Source organism: Poecilia formosa, unplaced genomic scaffold (genome assembly GCF_000485575.1).
Source record: "Poecilia formosa unplaced genomic scaffold, Poecilia_formosa-5.1.2 Scaffold531, whole genome shotgun sequence".
Taxonomy (NCBI): Eukaryota; Metazoa; Chordata; class Actinopteri; order Cyprinodontiformes; family Poeciliidae; genus Poecilia; species Poecilia formosa.
Genome location: NW_006800470.1, coordinates 251,350 through 272,123, shown reverse-complemented (window position 1 = coordinate 272,123; position 20,774 = coordinate 251,350). Strand labels below are relative to the sequence as shown.

General features: G+C 45.7%; 3 protein-coding genes and 1 long non-coding RNA gene across 8 annotated transcripts in view; 2 read left to right on the top strand and 2 right to left on the bottom strand.

The window, feature by feature from the left end:
* Positions 1-11,123, top strand: part of rspry1 (ring finger and SPRY domain containing 1) — a 12,508-nt gene extending 1,385 nt beyond the window's left edge. The window contains exons 2-15 of the mRNA XM_007540305.1: positions 1,660-2,260; positions 3,707-3,759; positions 5,114-5,226; positions 5,574-5,700; positions 5,824-5,882; positions 6,050-6,116; positions 7,667-7,798; positions 7,894-8,009; positions 8,416-8,559; positions 8,627-8,738; positions 8,892-8,994; positions 9,401-9,553; positions 9,710-9,814; positions 9,895-11,123. Coding sequence (XP_007540367.1) covers positions 1,875-2,260; positions 3,707-3,759; positions 5,114-5,226; positions 5,574-5,700; positions 5,824-5,882; positions 6,050-6,116; positions 7,667-7,798; positions 7,894-8,009; positions 8,416-8,559; positions 8,627-8,738; positions 8,892-8,994; positions 9,401-9,553; positions 9,710-9,814; positions 9,895-9,991 — 1,767 coding nt within the window. The 5' untranslated portion in view covers positions 1,660-1,874 and the 3' untranslated portion in view covers positions 9,992-11,123. The remainder of the gene's footprint in view (positions 1-1,659; positions 2,261-3,706; positions 3,760-5,113; positions 5,227-5,573; positions 5,701-5,823; positions 5,883-6,049; positions 6,117-7,666; positions 7,799-7,893; positions 8,010-8,415; positions 8,560-8,626; positions 8,739-8,891; positions 8,995-9,400; positions 9,554-9,709; positions 9,815-9,894) is intronic.
* LOC107834146 (uncharacterized) lies at positions 10,292-12,054 on the bottom strand. Its single transcript, XR_001659933.1, has 2 exons — positions 11,951-12,054; positions 10,292-11,412 (listed from the first exon to the last, which is right to left on the bottom strand). It is a non-coding gene; the product is annotated as an uncharacterized LOC107834146 (long non-coding RNA).
* A 2,667-nt stretch (positions 12,055-14,721) lies between these two features.
* arl2bp (ADP-ribosylation factor-like 2 binding protein) lies at positions 14,722-16,651 on the top strand. Of its 4 annotated transcripts, none has more exons than XM_007540303.2 (7): positions 14,722-14,974; positions 15,125-15,173; positions 15,505-15,566; positions 15,650-15,756; positions 15,831-15,916; positions 16,141-16,237; positions 16,325-16,651. In XM_007540303.2, exons 2-7 carry the CDS (start codon positions 15,145-15,147, stop codon positions 16,406-16,408), a joined length of 465 nt encoding a protein of 154 aa, XP_007540365.1. In that variant the 5' UTR covers positions 14,722-14,974; positions 15,125-15,144; the 3' UTR covers positions 16,409-16,651. The 4 variants fall into 4 exon arrangements, with proteins under 4 accessions (XP_007540365.1, XP_007540364.1, XP_016520428.1 ...); XM_007540302.2 differs by having other exon boundaries at positions 14,725-14,987; XM_016664942.1 differs by having other exon boundaries at positions 14,729-14,974; positions 15,125-15,213.
* A 39-nt stretch (positions 16,652-16,690) lies between these two features.
* pllp (plasmolipin) lies at positions 16,691-20,142 on the bottom strand. 2 transcript variants are annotated; one of them, XM_007540300.2, is made up of 4 exons: positions 19,976-20,142; positions 19,052-19,225; positions 18,803-18,916; positions 16,691-17,770 (listed from the first exon to the last, which is right to left on the bottom strand). In XM_007540300.2, the coding sequence occupies exons 1-4, from the start codon at positions 20,129-20,131 to the stop codon at positions 17,663-17,665; spliced, it is 552 nt and encodes a 183-aa protein (XP_007540362.1). In that variant the 5' UTR covers positions 20,132-20,142; the 3' UTR covers positions 16,691-17,662. The 2 variants fall into 2 exon arrangements, with proteins under 2 accessions (XP_007540362.1, XP_007540363.1); XM_007540301.2 differs by having other exon boundaries at positions 17,678-18,675.
* Between the last annotated feature and the right edge of the window lie 632 nt (positions 20,143-20,774).

Genomic DNA, 20,774 nt, shown 5'->3' with positions numbered 1-20,774 from the left:
AGAGCTTTCAGTGGAAAAACAAAAGTTCCTTTTAATGCCACAGAAATATGAGACAGAAACGTGGATTATATCTTTATATAGACCTGTCTATTGATTATAGATTAATAGTTTTACTGGACAGAAATTACAAAGAACAAATCTGGTTCTTAATCAAATCCTAATGAGTCAAATTGAAAGTGTCATGGAGTCATCAGCCTCATGACATTAACACTGACAAGAAAAATAATATTGAAGAAATAAATATATCAAATCTAATTAAAACATAAATAAGTGATAAGTTCTTTACTGTTATGGTCTGTAAGATATATTTAAAGATATATTTATTCTCAGTATTAGATGTGGTCTCAACAAACCCATGGCACTTCAACAATATTATTTTACCTTTTATCTGGAAATAGTGTCTGTTTATTCTTGCCATACAGTCTCTGTATTAATTATTGCTCGAAAGGACTTGCCATACCAGTTTATTCCTCTGTATTTACTTTAGTTTCTTAGTTTATTCTTGCATTTTGTTCTTCATTCATTTCCATTTAGTTTCATTTGATTAGTATTATCCTCTCTTGGTTTATTGCTATGTCCACTTTAGTTTCTTCCAGTTGCTAGATTTATTTTATCATTTATTAACCGTCAGTAATCTTCACTCACCACCTGCTGCGCCGCTTAATCATCATGTGTTTCACCTGATTTGCCACTCGTATTGATTTTTCACTATTCACCGCCGGATTCTCTGATCCTGGTTATCCCGTTTCGTCTTTTTTTTTTTTTTTTTTTCCCCTAAGGCATGGAGCGGTCGGGCAGCGCATATCGATGGAGAAAAGCAGACTGACGTTTGTCGGGGTCAGGAGCATCCACCTGAATAATATGTAGTTGCGCCCCTGAGCTGGTTTAACGCTGAACTGATGCAGTGAAGCTACCAGTAGCAGGAGAACGAAGCTGCACCAAAAGCTACAAAGCTAAATAGAAGGAGAGCTGCATGATTTAATGTTACACAATGCACTTTTAGCAAGTTGCTTAAAGTCTAAACTGGTATTGTTGTGCATTTAAGAAGTAAAATTTACCTTTGACCACACGCCCCCCAAAGGAATTTCAGCGCTCCACTTTTGTAAAAATGTCCGCCAGCGCCCCCTGCTGTCCTCTGAACGCCCCCCGGGGGGCAGTAGCGCCCACTTTGAGAAACGCTGTTCTAGAAGATCCTTACAGAACTTGAATATAAGTCTATTTTTCGTTGCACTTTTAGAAGTATTATTTTATAATTTTCAAAATGTTTCAGTTAAAAGCTACTCTCTGCATCCCAAAGAGAAATTAGATGTTTAATAACTCATGTCTTCCAAGTATCTTAAGACAGAGGGCAGGAAAGAGCTCCAGTAGCAGTCAGTCTTGCAGTGAATCAGGAGAAGTCTCTGACTAAACACAGTTGCTGTATGACATTCTCATGCTAACAACTCAACTGGATGTTCTGAAAGGGTTTGAATTGGATTAGGATTCAGCTCATTGATAATATGAAGAACAAATATATTTACAAAGCAAACTGATGCAGTTTCTATACAGAGCTTTAAAGATCAGCTGCACTTTTTGCCAGTAGTTTCTCATGTTTCTTGTTGTTACAATGAAATGAATGTCTAGAGTTTCTCCTGCTCTGATTGGTTCTTATCTCTGCAGCTCAGAGATCCAGATGAAGCTGTCCTCCTGAACCTGGTGCCCTCAGTGATGTCCACAGCTCGTGTCGCTTCAGGCTCCGCCCCCTGGCGTTCCGTCTAATCGGCCATGTCTTGTTGAACCCGACCGATGTCCTCTAGGCAACAGAATGAGCGGCACTGCTGACCCGACCCAGCCCACTGAAACGAGGAGCCCCAAACTGCGGCTCTACAAATGATATGATAGTAGCTGCCTGGATCACTTTCTGTGCCTGTAGGAGCCTTGCCCAGCTGCTGCTGCTCCTCTCCCCTTCGGCGTCCCCGGCCCGGGAGACTCTCGCCGCCGCCCGCCTCGGTGCCATGGGCAACAGCTGTGTGTGCAGAGAGGACAGCGACCTAGAAGACCACCGCCACGACTCGGCCTCCAGATCCACCCGAGGTCAGGCCCGCCGGGTCGACCACGGCGCCGCCGTTGGAGCTGACTCTGCTGACAGAAGCAGCCGGCCCAGAGATCCGGTTCGGCCACCACGCCGAGGCCGCGGCCCGCACGAGCCCAGGCGGAAGAAGCAGAACGTGGACGGGCTGGTGCTGGATACGCTGGCTGTCATCAGGACGCTGGTGGACAAGTAAGTCTGGAGACAGGAAGGCGGGTACAATCAGGTGAGCTGGAAGGAACCAGGCACCTGCAGGTCAAGAAGGTCGGTTCCCCCCTTGAGGTCGGGCGGTTCCCCTCTTAAGGTGGTTCTGTGATTCTCCATCTTGGTTCTCTTACTGTTTGGTTCATTTCCTGCCTCAGAAGCTCTCACCGTGTTAAACCTGCAGGTCTGCAGTGCGGCGTTAGCAGGAGCTTCCTGGTTTGTGGTGGCGTAATGTGTTCGCAGTGGGACTGTACTGGTTCTGATCTGTTGCTTAGCAACTGAGATGCTGAAGAAGAGCAGGGAGGGAAATGTTTTCCTGCTTTTCCTCGCATGGTAACAGACCTCCTGAGGCTCACTGACCCCAGATGGGTTAGAAGGTTCTGGTTGAACTGTGACCAGGTGTTGGTCACAGTTCATAGTTTCTGTTAAGGTGCTGCATTTTAATACCTCTGGAACTTTTTAAGCGCTGCTGTTCAGGCATCTAACCTCCCGTTGTGCCTTTCACCTCTGATGTTTTTTTTATCTCAGCTGGATGTTCTCCTTTCCCAGCAGAGTTGGACCAGTTCAGCCCAGTTCAGCTGTGGGCTGTTTGAGCAGTTTCCAGTCAGCATCAGCAGAAAGCGTCGCCTAACCAGAGCAGAGCGTTATGGGTCCGATCCAGCAGCACCGACTCTTGTCTGTCTTCTGTTTGGTTCACTGGAACCTAGGCTTATTATGCTAATGCTCCGTCAGGCTTTTAGCTCCAAAGCCGTTCATAAAACACACATTACTATTATATCCTAGGGTGGGATTTCAACATGTTCATTTCCATTTATAAATTACAGACATATTAAAATGTTTAACGCAATTAATCTTTTATTTTTACATACAAAAGCCCAGAGCCAGAACCATAAATGTGACGGACGAGCTACATCCTCTCGCAGCAGCGACTCCTCTTGCTTCATTGCTGCTTCTGAATGATCTGATTGGACGATGGAAAAGACTGCTCTTCTGTTCAAATTGTGCTAAAAGGAGTAAGCCTGTCAGAAGCTATGCTAGCATGAAATAGCATCTCAATGCTAGCATGTAGCAGCTAATGCTAATGTTAGTGTCCACAGTCCAGATTTCTAAAGATCCATGAACGATCAGAGAAACTCTGGAAAGATGAACGGATAGAAAACCAATTTTGCTCCAATATGATGAAGAACCTGAAGATTAAAAACTACAGATATTTTTGTTGCTGAGCTCAAGTTGACATTGATTCAATAATTTAGCAGCAAAAAGGGGGTTTTAATTCAAATTGCTGCTGATTTAGTCGATTATATAGTTTTTGATCAATTGTGATTAGTTACAGGCACTGAGGTTACCTCTATTAAAAGTTGGATAGATTTCCTGCAGTTAATTCGGGTGAAGTGCAGGTTGTTCACCTGTGATGACATGTTTTGTGTCTTTCAGTGACCAGGAGCCTCCTTATTCCATGATCACGCTGCATGAGATGGCGGAGACCGGTAAGTCGCTTACAGCAACACATGAGCTTCCATCCTGATCTGTGACACGCCGTCATCAGATGCTGACTTGGTCCTGATCATATTGTTCAGATAAAAGCTGGTTTAGGTATTTGATTGGTTCCTGGATCTCAGCAGATCCTCTCTGGACTGAAACATGTCTGCTGCCTCGCCTAGAATCTTCCTCGTTCTGTCTGACCTGATCCAGACTTTTCATTTGTTCCCCTGTCTAATGTCTGCGTGAACTGCATTAGATGTCAGTAATCCAGCAGGATTATGAGATAGTTTTCCTTTAACTGTGGGAATCTCTACAGCGTTTGTTGGGTGGAAGTTTGGGTCGACTCGACCTGAGGAGACGGATGAACGTTCAGCAGCAGCTCCCTTCCTGTTGGGTTCCACCTCATTTTAATGTCATTAATCTCTGTCTCTACATGCAAATGGATTTAGTAGTTGGCTTATATTTGCTGAGTTTTCCTCGGAGCTGTGCGGCTGGAGGTTCTGTCCATGGTGCCGGTCTGTGTTCCTCCGGTGCCGAAAAGCAAATATTTTGTTTAGTCTTTTCCTTATACAAGGCCTCGTTCTTTTGTCATGGCCTCCTCTCCCGTTTTTACTTTTCCGTGTGCATCGTTATGTTAATGAGGAGAGCTGCCTTCTATGCCAGCTCCTCTGCTATTGGCCAGTAGAGCTTTGGAACCAACGTCACTGCGTCAGACGTTGTGGGGCGTAATTATTTAAAATATTGAATATGACTTGGCATTTTAATAGAGGGCTGTGTGTCTCATGTAAAGGCATGAATTACCACTTTTTGGTATCAGTTGGTCACAAGGCATTTATTAACATTTGTTTGACAGGAGTGAAGCGCTAAGGAGGGAGCAGGAGATCGGCTGGCCGAAATTAGCGTTCATAAATCGGATCATCCTTGAGATAAACGCCGCTTGTTCGGCGGATATTGGAATATCCAATATCCAATTCGAAACTAACGTCACTGCAGTCAGTAACACAATAAAACCACCGGGATGAAGTTTGTTTTGGTGTGTGGCCTGCACCCTAACCCCCATCGCAAATGAGGTGGGAAGTAATTTATGCCTTAATGAAGAGGAAATGCCTGTTTTCAGGATCTATTATGTTCATTGTAATCAAGAACAAGGACAAATTACTCATGAAATTTCATGGGAAACTAAAGCAGCAGATGAGAAATTAGAACATGTTAATTTAATAAACTGGAACTTTTTATTGTTGGTGTCTTGACCAGCTGTGTTCATGAACACATTTAAAGAGGTTTTGAGTTAAAATCTGGTTATTATGCAGTTTATTCCCTTCTTTATTAATGATTTCACTGCTGACTGTTTTCTCCCAGACGACGGTTGGCTGGAGGTGGTCCAGTCTCTGATTCGAGTGATCCCATTGGACGATCCGCTCGGTCCTGCAGTCATCACCCTCCTCCTGGATGAGTGTCCTCTTCCAACCAAGGTGTGGAATCTGGAGTAATCTGCATCCCAGGCTGTTCCAGGCATCAACAATAATCAGGAAGATGCCTGTCTTCATTTTCCAACCTGCCTTTGACTTTCTGTTTCATTTACTGTTTAAGTACATGAGCTGTGTTGGAGAATGAGTCACTGCTGCTGAAACGTTTGAGTCATGATCATCTGAGTGGTGCTGTTATGTTGCGCCACAAAACTTGTGGCATTATGTGGCACTGTGTGGTCTTTTGTGGCGTTATGTGACAATCTGTGTATGTTTTGTGCCGTTTTGTGTTGCTGTGAGGTGTTATTTGGCGTCATGTGACGTTTGTAGATCAACGGCTGTTTTCCTTCCAGGACGCTCTGCAGAAACTGTCGGACATGTTGAGTCTGAGCGCTACGGTGGCCCAGCAGGACGCTCTGAACCCGGCTAAGCACAGAAACACCACAGCCGTCCTGGGCTGCCTGGCTGAGAAGCTAGCAGGTACGGTCAGATAGCCCGGCTTCCTGCACCCAGGGGAGTTTGAGCGCTGCTGAACTTTGACCTTATATGCTGTTGGTAACGCTTCATTATTACTCCAGTTACCCAGCTGCTTTCCTCCTCCAGGACCAGCCAGCATTGGGTTGTTGAGTCCTGGAACCCTGGAGTACCTTCTGGAGAGCCTGGTGAGCGCTCTGTTTCTGGGTCAGAGGTCATGCATGGTTAGTCCCACTGCATGCTGGGTAATCAAGCAGGACCAGTTGGGACATCACTCCATCCAATAATAAGTGAATATGGTCAGACTGTTGAATGTTTGAGGGGAACGTTGCTGACTGGTTGTGTCTCCATGCAGAGCGCCGACTCCCACCCGACTGTCATGCTGTTCGCTCTCATCGCCCTGGAGAAGTTCTCCCAGACCAGTAGGTGGAGCCGACTCATCCCCGATCTGATCCAGCAGAGAAGCAGTTCATGCAGAGGATTTTAATCTTGATAGTAGGGCTGAAATGATTCCTCGGATGATTCGAGTACCTCGATTATTAAAATTCCTAGATTAAAATTTTCCTGCCTCGAAGCTTCCTTAATTTATGTTTTATCATTTAGCGCGCCGTGTTCCGGCCGGAACATTATTTGCGTTGCGCAGAGCTCTGACTTCCGCCTCTGAGTTGTTGACGAAAGCTAAGTGTTAGCATCATAACGTCCAATCTTCAAGTTCGGCCCGCGGGGATTTTATTGATTAATGATAATTCCGGGTTTTCATCGTTTTCGGGGAACCAATAAACATCCTTAAGATGACCGGAGCGACGCCGGGAGTCCGGCAGCCTTTCTGCTCCGGAGCTGGAAGCGAACGGCGGGAAGAAGCTGAGGAGGATTTCTACAGGTAGAGACTGAACACGGCGGGCGGCTGATGCTGACCGTGTAAGAGCAGCTTTAGGACGAACCGCGCAATAAATTTCACATGGCTGGTAGATGAGTTTCTGAGTGACGAACGGAGGAGCCGTAAATATCCCGTTTTGCTCCCCCGGTCTTACTTCGCCTGCCCTCCAACCCCATCCCCCCAATCCAGGAGACATTTCCCGTATTGTCAAACCCAAAGCTTGGCAGGTTTAGGCCAAGGTGAGAGTTCATCTGTTAAACTCACTGAAGATGAACAGAAACTAAAAGCTGGATCATTTTTATCAGCGTATCTGTGAGCCTGGCTCTTTATTATTACATTGGATATAATTTCAGATCTTTGTGTAACTTTTCTTCAGGTTAACTTAAAAAGTGAGCTGTTATTGTTACAGGTTAGTTTCTAAACTACAGAAAAGTAACTGTTAGGGAAGCTCAAATGTCAAAAATTTGACTGATATTGATATCTGATAGTAACGCTGCTGTTATGTTAGATTTACCAATATTTCATTTTCTAAATGTATTTATCCGGTTACTGAATTAATCGTGTAAGAATAATCGATAGATTACTCGATTACTAAAATATTCGTTTACAACAGCCCTAGTTGATAACACGTCTGTTCAGTCGTCTGGTTTTCTCCAGGCGTCCATGTTTGTTTTCAGCCTAGAATGAGCTGAGGTGATGCTGTGCTGCAGTTTTCATCCACACTCCGGGTTCAGTACTTTCCTTATTGTTCATGAACATTAAAAAACATTCCCTGTTCTTTAATGTTCCTTCACAACACGTTGAGACATTTTCAAGAATAAAGCAACAAGATAAGAAAATCCTCCCTGGACCTCGCTGCCCATCGCAGCGTTTCTCGTCCAGCAGCGTCATTTTCCATATATGGTCAGAACCTTTTGCTCCGTTTGGCTCAAACTTTGATTTAATGTTTTTATGACGTCTCGTTGACCAAACTGAACTTTAAAAACGTCGTCATTTAATTCATTCAGAAAAATGTGTTTGTTTTACGGTGAAAACATTTGCTGGAATAAGAAGTTTTTTGGTTTTTATTAAATTAGTTTCATCATCTTGTTTCAGGTGAGAACAAGCTGACTGTGTCAGAGTCGTCCATCAGCGATCGACTCGCTGTCCTGGAGTCGTGGGCAGACCACCAGGACTACCTGAAGAGGCAGGTCGGCTTCTGCTCACAGTGGAGCCTGGACAACCTGTGTGAGTAAAACTGTGGCGCGGACCGGACCGGACCGGGATCAGAAACTAGACTCTAAAGTAGACTCTGCGGAGTGACGTGTTTCTCCTGTGTTCAGTCCTGAAGGATGGCCGTCAGTTCACCTATGAGAAGGTGAACCTGAGCAGCATCAACGCCATGCTGAACAGCAACGACGTCAGCGAGTACCTCAAGATTTCCCCGACTGGATTGGAGGTCAGTCTGGGTTCATTAGAGTGGAGACGGGATTTCTGGATGCTGACCTCTAGTTAACCTCTGGCTGATCTCGGGTAGCTGAGGACATGAAGGACAGAGAAAGTCTTACTGCCACCAAAGGTCAGCTGAGGTCAGGGCCTGTGTGAGGTTGGATCCCAGCAGTACTGATGTGAAACGGCAGCTGATTGGCTGCAGTGTTGCATATTTTGCACATGCTGATGTTGGGTGGATTGTGAATCAAGCGTGTCAGCAGCAGGTCTCTCAGGCTGCAGGTCTGTCTCAGCGGTTTCGGCTCGCTAGCCGAGCATTGTGAAGCTGCTACTGAGGCGTTTATGCAGATTGAGGCCTCTGGTCTGCAGAGGTTGGTCATCAGCTGAAGGTTTTCCTGTGTCGTGACGTTTTTCAGGCGCGGTGCGACGCCTCGTCCTTTGAGAGCGTGCGCTGTACGTTCTGCGTGGATTCGGGCGTTTGGTACTATGAGGTGACCGTCGTCACATCGGGGGTGATGCAGATCGGATGGGCCACCAAAGACAGCAAGTTCCTCAACCATGTAGGTAGCAGATCTGTGCTGCGCCTCGGCCTGCGTTGCTCTGTTTAACGGCGCTTTGCTCCCACAGGAAGGCTACGGCATCGGAGACGATGAATATTCATGTGCTTATGATGGCTGCAGGCAGCTCATCTGGTACAACGCTCGCAGTAAACCTCATTCTCATCCCTGCTGGAAGGAGGGTGAGCCTCACGTTTAGCGTTTCCTCAACTGTCTGATTGTCACCAACCAAAGAACATACCAGCTGATGGCTGGGTTGATCTCAGCACTCGGCCGCTAACTGGGCTCGCTTTGAGTGAAAACAGTGAAATCGTTTTGTGAATTGTCTGCTGCAGGAGACGCCATCGGCTTCCTGTTAGATCTGAACAAAAAGCAGATGATCTTCTATCTTAATGGACACCAGCTGCCGCCAGAGAAACAAGTCTTCTCCTCAGCCACGTAAGTTTCAGCGCTGCTTCCCTCATCGCACACAGGAAGTAATGCTTTGAGCAAAAACATCAACAGAGACCATTAAACATTTCTGATTAAAATGTACTGTAATGAAGCCTTCTCTCAGGTTTGGAGTGCTCACTTATATTTAAGTAATCAGACTCATTTACAGAAACATAATCATCCTGTGAGGCATAACTAATCAATCTGTTGATCACAGATCAACTAGTAAATTCTGAAGTGGATCTGCTGCTCTAAACGTCTTGGAATGATTCATTTTTCTGTTCGGTCGTATTTATCTTCATGCTTTTAGGTTGTTAATGTTTCCTTTGTGCTGAGGGTCCAGCGGTGGGATGAACCAGTTAGTCGGTGCTGGTTCCTCTGGTCCGACTCATTTCCTGTGGTTCTCCTGCAGGTCGGGTTTCTTCGCCGCCGCCAGCTTCATGTCCTACCAGCAGTGTGAGTTTAACTTCGGGGCCAAGCCGTTCCGCCATCCGCCTTCTGTCAAGTTCAGCACCTTCAACGACTTCGCCTCTCTCAAGCCCACCGAGAAGATCATCCTGCCAAGGTGAGCCCTGCTGCACCAGGGAGTGACCTCTGACCCCCATCCTGTGGCCGCTGCGGCTTGAGCCGCTCTGTGTTCCTGGTTGACTAATAATGCTTGCGTCCGTCTGTTCATCCTGTTGTCATGGAAACGGTGATGATCGGTCATTTTGTTCCCCAGACATCGGCGTCTGGCCTTACTGAAGCAGGTCAGCATCAGGGACAACTGCTGCACGCTGTGCTGCGACGTCATGGCGGACACGGAGCTGCGGCCCTGTGGACACGGGTAAGACTGCAGACCTGAGGCCGGCAGCGGCTGCTGCGGACGCAGCGGCTGCATCACTGACGCTCTCCCCCTCCCGGCAGTGGGATGTGCATGGACTGTGCCTTACAGCTGGAGACGTGTCCGCTGTGCCGCCAGGAGATCCAGACCCGAGTCAGACTCATCGCTCACGTCTCCTGACCAACTTTATGCTCTTCCTCCTCCTGCTCCTCTTCCTCCGTCCTGATGAAGATGGCGCCGTGTTTCCCTGAGGAAGAGGAGGGGAGGAGTCTCCTCTTGGTGTTCTGATCCGGAGCGGATCCTGACAGAACCAGAGCCTTGTTGAGGCAGTCCTCAGAGACCTGAGGATCCCTCCTGCAGCTGCAGACGCTGCAGTCGGCCTGCACGGCGTCTGCTTGTGTTTAAGCCGTCTGCAGGCTGCAGTATTAAATCTGAGGTACAGACACGTTGATTCCATCAATATGCTAATTATAGTTCTCTAAAGGTAGCATTTAATATTTCCTACACAGCTTCTGTCTTTATGAACGGCCCAAAAACTCTTTGTTTGGCTTTATGCCACATTCTGCCGCTGATGAATTTTAAGATTATCATTTATATTCCAAATTCAGTTTGTCCTGCAGCTAGGAAAGGAAACTCTGAGAACTCCTCAAGCTTCTGGGATTTTGCCCACATTCAACCCTCCTCTGTAGAACAGCGCCGCCGCTGGCTGGTCTGAGCGTCAGGGTTTCGGTTCTCTCCAGAAATCGTTTCTGCTGTTGCTTTATGGATTCAGCTGCTGGAAATGTTTCCATGAAGCTTTCAGGGTTTCATCAGATCGGATCTGGAAACGGATTCAACTGAAGCAACTAATAGGAACTGAAACATGTCAAGATGCTTCATCAAGTCACCTTGTTTCCTCCAAGCCGAGGGACACGGCCTCCTCCCCGAGTCGTCTCTGGGTTTACTGAGCTGGCTTTCACAAACGGGTTCATGTACTTTTGGATGGCAGAATGTGTTTCAGGAAAAGTTGTTTGTACAACCAAACAAAGCGCTTCAGTAGGTTTTGAAATTGAACAGTGAATCCTCAAACAAATCCTGCAGATGCAGAAGAGTTGATGGAAACCCTGGGAGAAGACGACGAGTCGGCACCTTAGCGTGGAGCAGAAGAAGAATCTGACTGGTTGGAAACCAAGTTCAGGATTGTAAAGATTAATTTGTGACTTGTATTTAAAACGTTTATAAAGGAATTATGATCCGGAGTTCCCAAAGATGTGATTTATTAAGAAATCGTTTCATGATTTGTGATATTTGTAATAAATGTATGTTTATGTGATCTCTGTCTGTCTGACTCTGGTTTTCCAGCTTCAGCAAAACTCAGATCCTCAGGAGATGCAACGAGTTCAAGGCAGAAATCCGGGCCAAAACAGAACCCCCAGGTTCTGCTCAGATCTGAGTCTGGGCTCCTTTTATCAGCCAATCAAATTTTATTTGTATAGCACATTTCATCAGCAAGGCATTTCAAAGTGCTTTACATCAAACAAACAGTCATGCAACATAGAATCAACAATTAAAACGTGACATTAAGTCGATGCCATCATTAAATTGATCACGTTTCAAATAAACTCTAAGCAGGTGGGTTTTAGTCTGGACTTAAAGGAAGTCAGTGTTTCAGCTGTTTTACAGTTTTCTGGAAGTTTGTTCCAAATTTGTGGTGCAAATGTAACAGTTATGGATGATGCAGCTAACTGCGGCTACAAAAGCAGCATCAGAAGAGAGTCCTTTTAGGGAGCCTGAGGTGTGAATGAAGACAGGAAGCAGTGGTTTGAGTTTTGGTGTATACATTGGTGATTTTAATAAAAACAGACAATTACAAATGCACAATGAGAGACAAATTGACTTAGAATAAATTAATTCCAAAATCACAAAGTTCTTTGTTCTTCTAGTTCACCATCTTCAGATCCAGATAGGGATCTGATCCAACGGGGGGAACCCGACCTTCTGAAAGAGAGTGGGGCGTACTAAACCACAGTCAGCTGTGGTAGTCCCGGTGACGGTCCAGGTAACCAACACCAACAATTCAAGGGATTAAATCAGCAGATGCAAAGATTTGGATGAATTTTCCAGGGAGACACCAGCAGCAAGACACAACCACAGTGGAACAGGTGATGAAGTTCAAACTGCACGCTGGAGGCTTTAAATAAGCTGGCAGAGTTTGGGGCAACACAGGAAGTGGACCCACAAAAATAAAAGTCTTGACTAATTGCGGGTTAAACATAGACGCTGAATGCTTCTTCTGCTCGTTTGGTTCTGGTTCTGGAGATGCAGAGCAGAACCAGAAGATCTGAGGCGTCTGGAAGGTTGATACAACTGTAGATCTTTAATGTGGTGCTAAATCATTCAGTGATTTATAAACTAACAGTATTTTACAGTCTGTTCTCTGAGCTACAGGTGTAGGACTGTAGATCTGGTGTTATGTGCTCCATCTTCCTGGTTCTAGTCAGAACAGCAGCTTCTGGATCAGCTGCAGCTGATTTGTTGGACAGACCTGTGAAGACGCTGCTGCAGGAATCAATGCGGCTGAAGATAAACGCCTGGATGAGTTTCTCTGATCTGAGACATCAGTCGTCTGATCCTGGAGATTCTTCAGGTGGTAGAAGGCCGACTTTGTGACTGTCTTAATGTGGCTCTGAAGGTTCAGGTCAGAAGTCAGACGTCATCACTGCTCCCAGGTTTCGGGCTGATCGCTGGTTTTAGTTGTAATAACTGAAACTGTGCATTGACTCTAGATCTATAACTCTAGATCTAAAACCTTGAACCTTAACTCTAGATCTGTAACTTTAGATCTATAGCTCTAGATCTATAAAAGTTACAGGAGACCGGCCCTCCAGACCTGGAGTTGCCCACCCCTGCTCTGGATCTGTAACTCTAGTTCGCTCCTCTTTAGGTCCAAAGATAACTTCGGTTTTGTTTCTGTTCAGCTGGAGAAAGTTTTGTCTCATCCTCACATTTATCTGTTCTAAGCATCTGTTCAGTGACTGGATGGGGTCAAAGGTCACCTGGTGACATCATAATATAGAGCTGTACATCATAGTTATGGTAGCTGATCTTATTTCCTGTTATGACCTGAGCCAGTGGGAGCATATAGATATTGAATAGGAGGGTCCTAGGATTGAACTTGGGGTTCCCCACAGGTGACCTTTGACCTCTCTGATGAGAAGTTTCCGATTGAAACAAAGTAATCCCTGTTCTTTATGCAAGATTCAAACCAGTTGAGTTCTGAACCGGAGAGTCCGACCCAAGTCTCCAGTCGATTCAGTAAAATGTCCTGATCAACACTGAAGTCCAACAGAACCAGAACCAGCACTGTGGTTCTCCCACAGTCTGTATTTATATAGATGTCATTGAACACTTTGACTAGGCCAGTCTCCATGCTGTGGTAACCATGGAAACCAGACTGGAAGCAGTCAAAGCGACTGGTTATTGTTAGGAAGTTATTTAACTGTTGAAGCTTTTTCAGTAACTTTGCTGATGAATGGGAGGTCAGAGGTCAAAGGTTGGCCTGTAGTTATGCAGTAGTGGTTTTATCAGTGGTTTGATAGCTGCTGTTTCCAAAGGGAAAACACATGAAGAGAGCGATGAGTTACTATTTGGATCAGATCATTAATGACAGGCAGGACTTTCTTAAAGAAATGTGAGGGTCGGAACTGGAGCTTCACTGACTTATCATTTCTTCTAGAGTTTTATAATTAAGTAGTTGAAATTGGGTCATTTTTCCTGTATTTGTTTTGGTCTCCGCACAGCATAGACACAGCATAGCATAGCACAGTATCTATGCTGTGCCCACACAAAACAAATTTTTGTAATTTTCTCTGAAAAGAAGTTGAAAACTTGTTGCAGGCATTAGATTAGAGTTCATGTGGTAACGTCATAGGAGGGTTTGTGAGCCTGTCAACAGTAGCAAATAAAGCTCGAGCGTTGTTAATGTTTTTGTTTATGACATCTGCAAAGAAAGCCTCTCTTGCATGTTTTAGTGTTGAGTGATAGTTACGTCGTCTTTCTTTATAGATTTCATAACGTGCAGTTGAGTTTTACGCCATCTCTGTTCGGCTCTACGGCAGAGTTGTCTTGCAGATTGAACTGCTTGTGCATTTCTTTATGGAGATTTCTTCCTACCAGACACAACCTTCACTTTAAACAATCATAATCAATGCATATGAGAGATAGAAGCTCATTCAAGTCAGTAAAGAAATTTTCCTCGTATGTTGGAGTTTTGTATAAACTTAGTATCAAAGTTCGTTTGTGGCCTTTAACCTCAATACCGAGATACTCAAAAGACGTGAAATGACCCAAAGAGATTTTACTTCAATTTATGGTATTCTTAAATACTGAAGCCACGCTTCCTCCTTTTTATGTTTTCTATTCTCACTTAAAAAAATTGTAGTTAGAAGGCACTGATTCACTTAGTACGGTTGGTTCTTTATTGTCATTCAACCATATTTCTATCAGAAAAATGACATCAATTTTATGCTGCATCACAGCAGCGGACCCAGTGGACCGGAACCAGGACCAGGTGAGCTGATCGGACCCAGTGTTGGACCAGCACATGTTGGACCTCCAGCAGCCTGGGACCAGGTCTTGTAAGAAAATCTGTTCCCTCCGTTTCGGCAGCGCGCATTTGTGAGGCTTAAGTGGCAAAAGCTGGAAATAGACCGATTCTCTTTGCGATTAAAAAACAAAACGATGTAAGAAGACTTTGTTTATTCATTTATTTTATAATTTTGTTAGCTGCCAATTAAACTGAAGGTTACAACCTTGACATGATTATATGAGTTGTTTTACCGAGAAATCGATCAAATTAAATGAACGGATCCTCTCTGGCTGCAGTTCACGCTCCCGACACAGGGGGGCACAATTTCACAAAAGACCTAGAGTTGGTTCTTATGTCTTTGTTCCCAATGTAAGCCATCAACACTTCAACTTTTATATGATTCCCTATTTTATTAATAAACACCATTTATTAAAAGAAAGCGGCAGACTGAACGTGTTTCCATCTTCATCTCTACTTGGGAACCAAACGGCCACCGGATCTTGTTCTGCCGGAAGGTATTTAGAGACCCACATAATACCGCCGTTTCCTTGACAACGAGGTTTCTTTGTTGATCACCAAACGGCTCGCACAAACAGGTTTGTTCAGGAAGTAAGTAAACTAAAGTCTTATAAAGAATTAATTAATCGGAACCGGAACATTAGTGCCATGTTTAGACTGAGCTTTATCGGTGTAATCGGATCTCTTAACGTGAACTGGTAACTGAACTGTTCTCTGTTGCCGCCCAGCTGAGACTGGACCGGTTCGTATGGAGGAGGAACTCTTCGCTGCGTCATGGTGGGTCAGCTGATTTCCCGAACAGAACCAGCGGAGTTCGGTCTGTAAATAAAACCAGTCGCTTTGTTCGCTTCGGTCCAAATGGTTCCGATTCATTCAGAGCCTAAATGAGACGCTAGAACTGATTCATATGTGTTTATTTAATGATTCCTCTTCATCCATCCATCATTCATAGATTATAACATTTTCAGTCTACTAAAACTGAACATGGTCCATATATGGTCGCTGTTGACACCAGAACCCACCAGAATCATGGTTCCGGTCAGACTGGTGACGATGTGTAGTGACATCACTTCCTGTCTGTGAACCTGGATTTCTGTCCTCCATGCAGCTCCTCAGCAGCAGAGGCGGCTTTCGACACGTTGATTGGCTGCATCCTGGAGATCATCATGGGTAACTCGGAGTTCAATGTGCAGATGCAACCAGTGTACCCAGCGATCCCAGTTAGAGCCACTGGTTTTTGTTTTTGTTTGCAGAAGATGACTTCCAGCTGGTCCAGCGCACCTTCTTGGACCGGCACTACCTGGAGTTTGAGGAGTCTGATGAGAACAAGCTGAGCTACACTCTGATCTTCAACGAATACGTGAGTGGCAGCATCGTGCCTCTGATTGGCCGGCACTGGCAGCATCGTGCCTCTGATTGGCCGTTGCTCTGCAGGTGGAGCTGCTGGAGAAACCTCTGGAGGAATATCTGATGAAGAAGATCCCCGGTTTCAACATGGCCAGCTTCACACAGCTGCTGATGTGAGCTACGGAAGCTCAGAACTGCCAAACCGTCAGAGCTAACATGGAGCCTCTTCATGTTTCCATTCATATTTACAGATGTTTGATTCTAACCTGCTGCTGTGTTTATGGTGATTTCTGGTTTAGACATGAAAAGATGCCGTCCAGCAGCTCAGAAACTCAAACTGTGCTTCTGTTTCCTGGCCACCAGGTGGCAGACTGAAGCTTTCTCCTGTCATCTGCAGGGAACACAAAGAAGAAGTCCCAGACGACATCTTTGACATGCTGCTCACCTTCACCGACTTCATGGCCTTCAAGGAAATGTTTGTCGAGTACCGAGCGGTGAGTGGAGCGGCGCCGATCCGAGCAGATCAAGGATGAGGCAGACGGAACGGCGCTGACCTCTCATTGTGCTTCCTGTGTTTTCAGGCTAAAGAGGGTCGAGGTTTGGACCTGAGTCAGGATCTGCTGGTGACTCCCCTGAACCCGGCAGGTTCTGCTGGACACCAGTAGACCCACCAGAACCTCCAGAACCTTCTTGGCCCTCATATTGGAGCTGCTGCTTTGAGTCTGACAGAAACTCTGACCTGATTCAAGACTAAGAACTTACTGAGTAATGGATGAATGAATGAATGGGTGAATGGTGTTTGATATAAGTTCTTGTTCTGAATTTATTGAAACTGAATAATTTTCCTTCACTGAAGGTCGTCATAGTGATTTTAATGTTTGTGAATAAATTGTCTTTGTCAGATTTCTGATGAAAATGTTAAAATTAATTTTTAAATGAAATTGACTGAAACTTAAAGTCCTTTATTGTCAATATGTTTCATAAAATGAACGTTAAAAATCTGATTACAGTGAAAACATAAATGAAAACATGAACGTCTGGATCAGATCGTTCTGTGTAAACAAACATTTTCATTTAAAATGAAGGAAAACAAACCAAACACTTTGATCTAAACACAAATAATTTAAACTTTTATCATCAAGCTTCCGACTTTCTTTCCTTTAACTGGTTTTATTCACAGATTTCAATTTCATTTCAAAATCTTCAATAATTCATGTGCAGCAACCGTCAGCATGAAGGTTCACTGGATTCTCAACAAATCAGTCGTTGGCGGCTGAGCCTGAGGTCGTCCTTCCACAGAGTTTCCACTCCGGGTCACGAACAGAGTGGCTGAAATTTGCTGTGATCATCTTTAAGGTGTGGTTAATTATTAAAACATAATTCAGATTTCAGATTTAAAAAAATCTTAATTTCTGGGAATTAAAAGTTTTTTATGATTCATATTTAAACATTTTGATCCTGGAGGAGAAATTCACCGTTTACTCCAGAACCTCCAGGATCCAGACTGAAATGGAGCTGAACTGGTTCCAGGTCAAAGATCAGTCGTTGCCCGTAAACAGAGATCCAGATGTTCAGGCAGAACCGGTCCAGACGGTAAACAGTGGCGCGAACCTTCACTCAGCGTTTAGCTTCAGGATTATCAGAACGCTGAGAATAAAACCCAAATGGATCGAAAGGTTTGAGAAATGATTAGCGAGCTGGAGCTGAGAGAAAACCTGAATCGGACCAGATCTGAACCAGTTGGTGGTTCAGTTCTGACCTGGTGCGATCAGATCTTCATCGGGTTGAGGAAGACCTCCAGCGTTTCCTTTTCTATCAAAGCAAGACGACGAATATGGAGAATTAGATGATTACTGAGTCCATGTGAAGGCCTGGTTCTGGTGGTTCTACTGGCTCTGGTGGTCTTGGTTCTGGTGGTCCTAGGTGGGCACGGTGCTGGTGGCGGCATTCCCTCCATCGGCCCTCCAGTCCAGGTAGGACAGGTAAGCTCCGGCGCCGTACAGCAGCGTCAGCGCTGCTCCGAAGAACTGCAGAGAGAGGAGAAACATCTGCAGACGGTCGCAGTCGGAGCTGCGGCGCTGCAGCTGACCTGCTAGCTGCACAGAAGGAATCCTGACGGATCCCCACTTGGAGAAACAACTAATCAACAGCTGGTTGGTTCTCCAGTCCCTGTTGGTGCAAGCCACCATGCTGTTGACCTCTGACCTCAACCTGTTGGCTGCTGTCTCTCGCTCACCTGACCATCATCTGAGAAGAAGCTGTTTTAAGGGGGAGTTCAGTGAAATCTTGTTAATTATTCTCCTCATGAATCATTTTCTGTTCAGATCCCTGGTTTCCTGCTGCAGAGGGTCAAAGGTTAACGTTTTCACACCTTTAATCTGAAACTAGTGATGTATTGTCGCTAATCGGTCGACGCAGTAAAAGCTGATCAGGTGATCTGAGGGTGTGACGGCGTCATGCGGCTGTAAAACTCCTGATCTGTACTTTTCCATGTCAGACTTTAAATCCTGAGAGGATCCGGAAGGTTTGGATCCGGTCCAGATCTGCTGGATCTGGTCCAGAGAGGTTCAGAACCAAAGCCTGGACCTGGTTGGTGGGTCATCTCTGCTCCACGCTTTGGGTTTTGGTCTAAGTGGGGAACTTTCTCCAATCCACATCCGAAGATCCCGTCAGTTCCAAGCAGTGTTCCCATGGTAACGCAGATAAATCTCGCAGTGATGATGAGGAGCGAGCTGGAGGCCGAGCTGCCAGCTTCTACAGGAGGAAGATTTATTTTACAGACACAGCAATAATTTGAGTTCTGGAGCCTTTAGAGTAAAACTCATCGGTTCGTTCTCGCTCGCCTTCTTCATCCAGGCTAACCCAGCGTGGAGGAAGTAGGATGGCCATCACCATGGAAACGGACTCCTGCAGACCTTCAGGTGTCTTTCTTCTGGTTTGATGGACAGATGAGACACAGCGACAAGATGGCTGCCTGGAGGAGTGAGGCTCTCTGGCATTGTGGCGGCAGCATCATGCTGTGGGGCTTGTAGCTTTCAGTGGAATAATGGAGAACTTACAGCAGCAGCGCCGATTTGTCCGTGGAAGGACCCTTGGAACTGCCGGACCGTGGCGGCGTTGGTCAGGAAGGCAGTGAGGTAGAGCAGGGCAGCCACTCCGTTATACATCATCACCTGCAAACGACACCAGAACCGGGTCAGGTTCTGCTAAACCATTTCACCTTCTGTACCTCAAGCTTTTTACCTGACGGTACCAGTACCGGTACCACCGGACCTCAGCAAGGCCCAGAAATGAGCCACTCCACCTACCGTCATGGTCCAAGGAACGGCGGACAGCCTCTGGGGGACGCTGAAGAGCAGGACAAGGAAGAGGAGGGCGGTGAGGATCCACAGAGCGACGGCCACAAACATCACCCAGCCGTAGGCGGAGACCCGCCAGTAGGAGGCGCCAGCGATCAGAGCCCAGTGCAGCAGGCCCAACACCTGCAGCACAGAGGAAGAAAGGCTGCAGGAGAAGGCCAGGGGACCAGAACCAGAACCATCAGAACCATGATGAATTAGTGAAATCATTTTAATTTTTAGTCTGGTGATGATTTCTCTGTGAATCTGCTGCAGATCTTCCTCTGTTCTCAGAAACATTCAGAGCTGAAGTGATGCAGAGAACAGCAACCAGCAGGAAAGCTCAGGTTTTACTCATGCTAACAAAGTGATGATAGCAGAGTGATGTTAACAGATCAATGCTAACAAATTGATGTTAACAATGCAGAACTGGGTCACTGCATAGTCAGTAGGAGATGCTGCTGCAGAACCACAGAAACCTCCCAGTGTTACCAGTCGTTTCAGAACTGGACTGGAAACCATCACTATGACCCTAAACACCAGAACCCGATTGTATAATCGGTACTTTACTCTGACGTTTCAAACTGAATGGGAATGATTTCCTGTTCAGGTCTCGAAGTAAACCAGTTTCTCTTGACTTTCCCATTTTGTAGAAAATCAGATCTACGCCTTTGTGTTGATATTTGCTGCTGCACACTTTGTTTTTTCTGCCATTCAGCTGCCAGGTGCCATCATGGTCCTGGAGCTAAAGTAGCTAAAAATATTAAAATAATAAAAGTTCTCTGTGTTTCTCTGCTTCTTTCAGGTGAAACGTCGTCTGTTTAGATGGATTTACTCTGGTTCAGAGACTGATGGTGGTTCGGTCTGTAGGAACCGGGTCAGAGCAGTTCTTACCATTTCAGCCGCCATCAGTGCCGCCGGGACACTGCGCAGGAACGACACGTCCATCCTGGAGGTGGCGCTGGAAGCCAGCCCCCGCAGCCTGCCGGCCCCCTGTTGGGGCTGTGGGGAGCTGGTCTCCGTGGTTACCTTGGAGGGGAAGTCCGCCATGTTATTTTTTTCTGGAGATTCACCTCAGAAAAACAGCAGCACTCCGCACCGTTCAGATCAGGAGCTGCAGAATTTGATCTGTTTAAAACCAGAGAACAAGAAGCAGCGCAGCGTCCTCCTGCTGCTACTGGGGACTAATGGAGGCAAGAACACACTTCCTCCTCTTACACACACACACCAAGTGTTTCGTCACTTCCCTCCTATCTGCTTCTCTCTCCCAGCGCCGCCTCCCATATGGCTCCCAGGGGCCGCTCACCTGGTAACTCATTAATATCAGGACAATAACACACACACACACACACACACTCTAAGACTGACTCAACAGCGCCCTCTGGTGTCTGATGATGATGTTTGAATACTGATCTTCTATATCAGCTCTTCACGCGGCTCACATAGTTACCAGGAGTCACATGACTTCTTTCTGTTCCCTGACAGGAGGAACTGATGGCGTTATTATAGAAAAAGCTGAGTTTTATTTTTCTCAGCTGAATATTCTCTTTATTATGTTTTTAAACTTCAGGACATAATCAATAAAACCACCAAAATAATTCAGACGACCCAGGAACCACTGAGGTGCAAACTTCATTTTGGATTGAAACTAAATCATGTTTTCAATTTGAACTGATTCAGCCTCAAAGTTTCC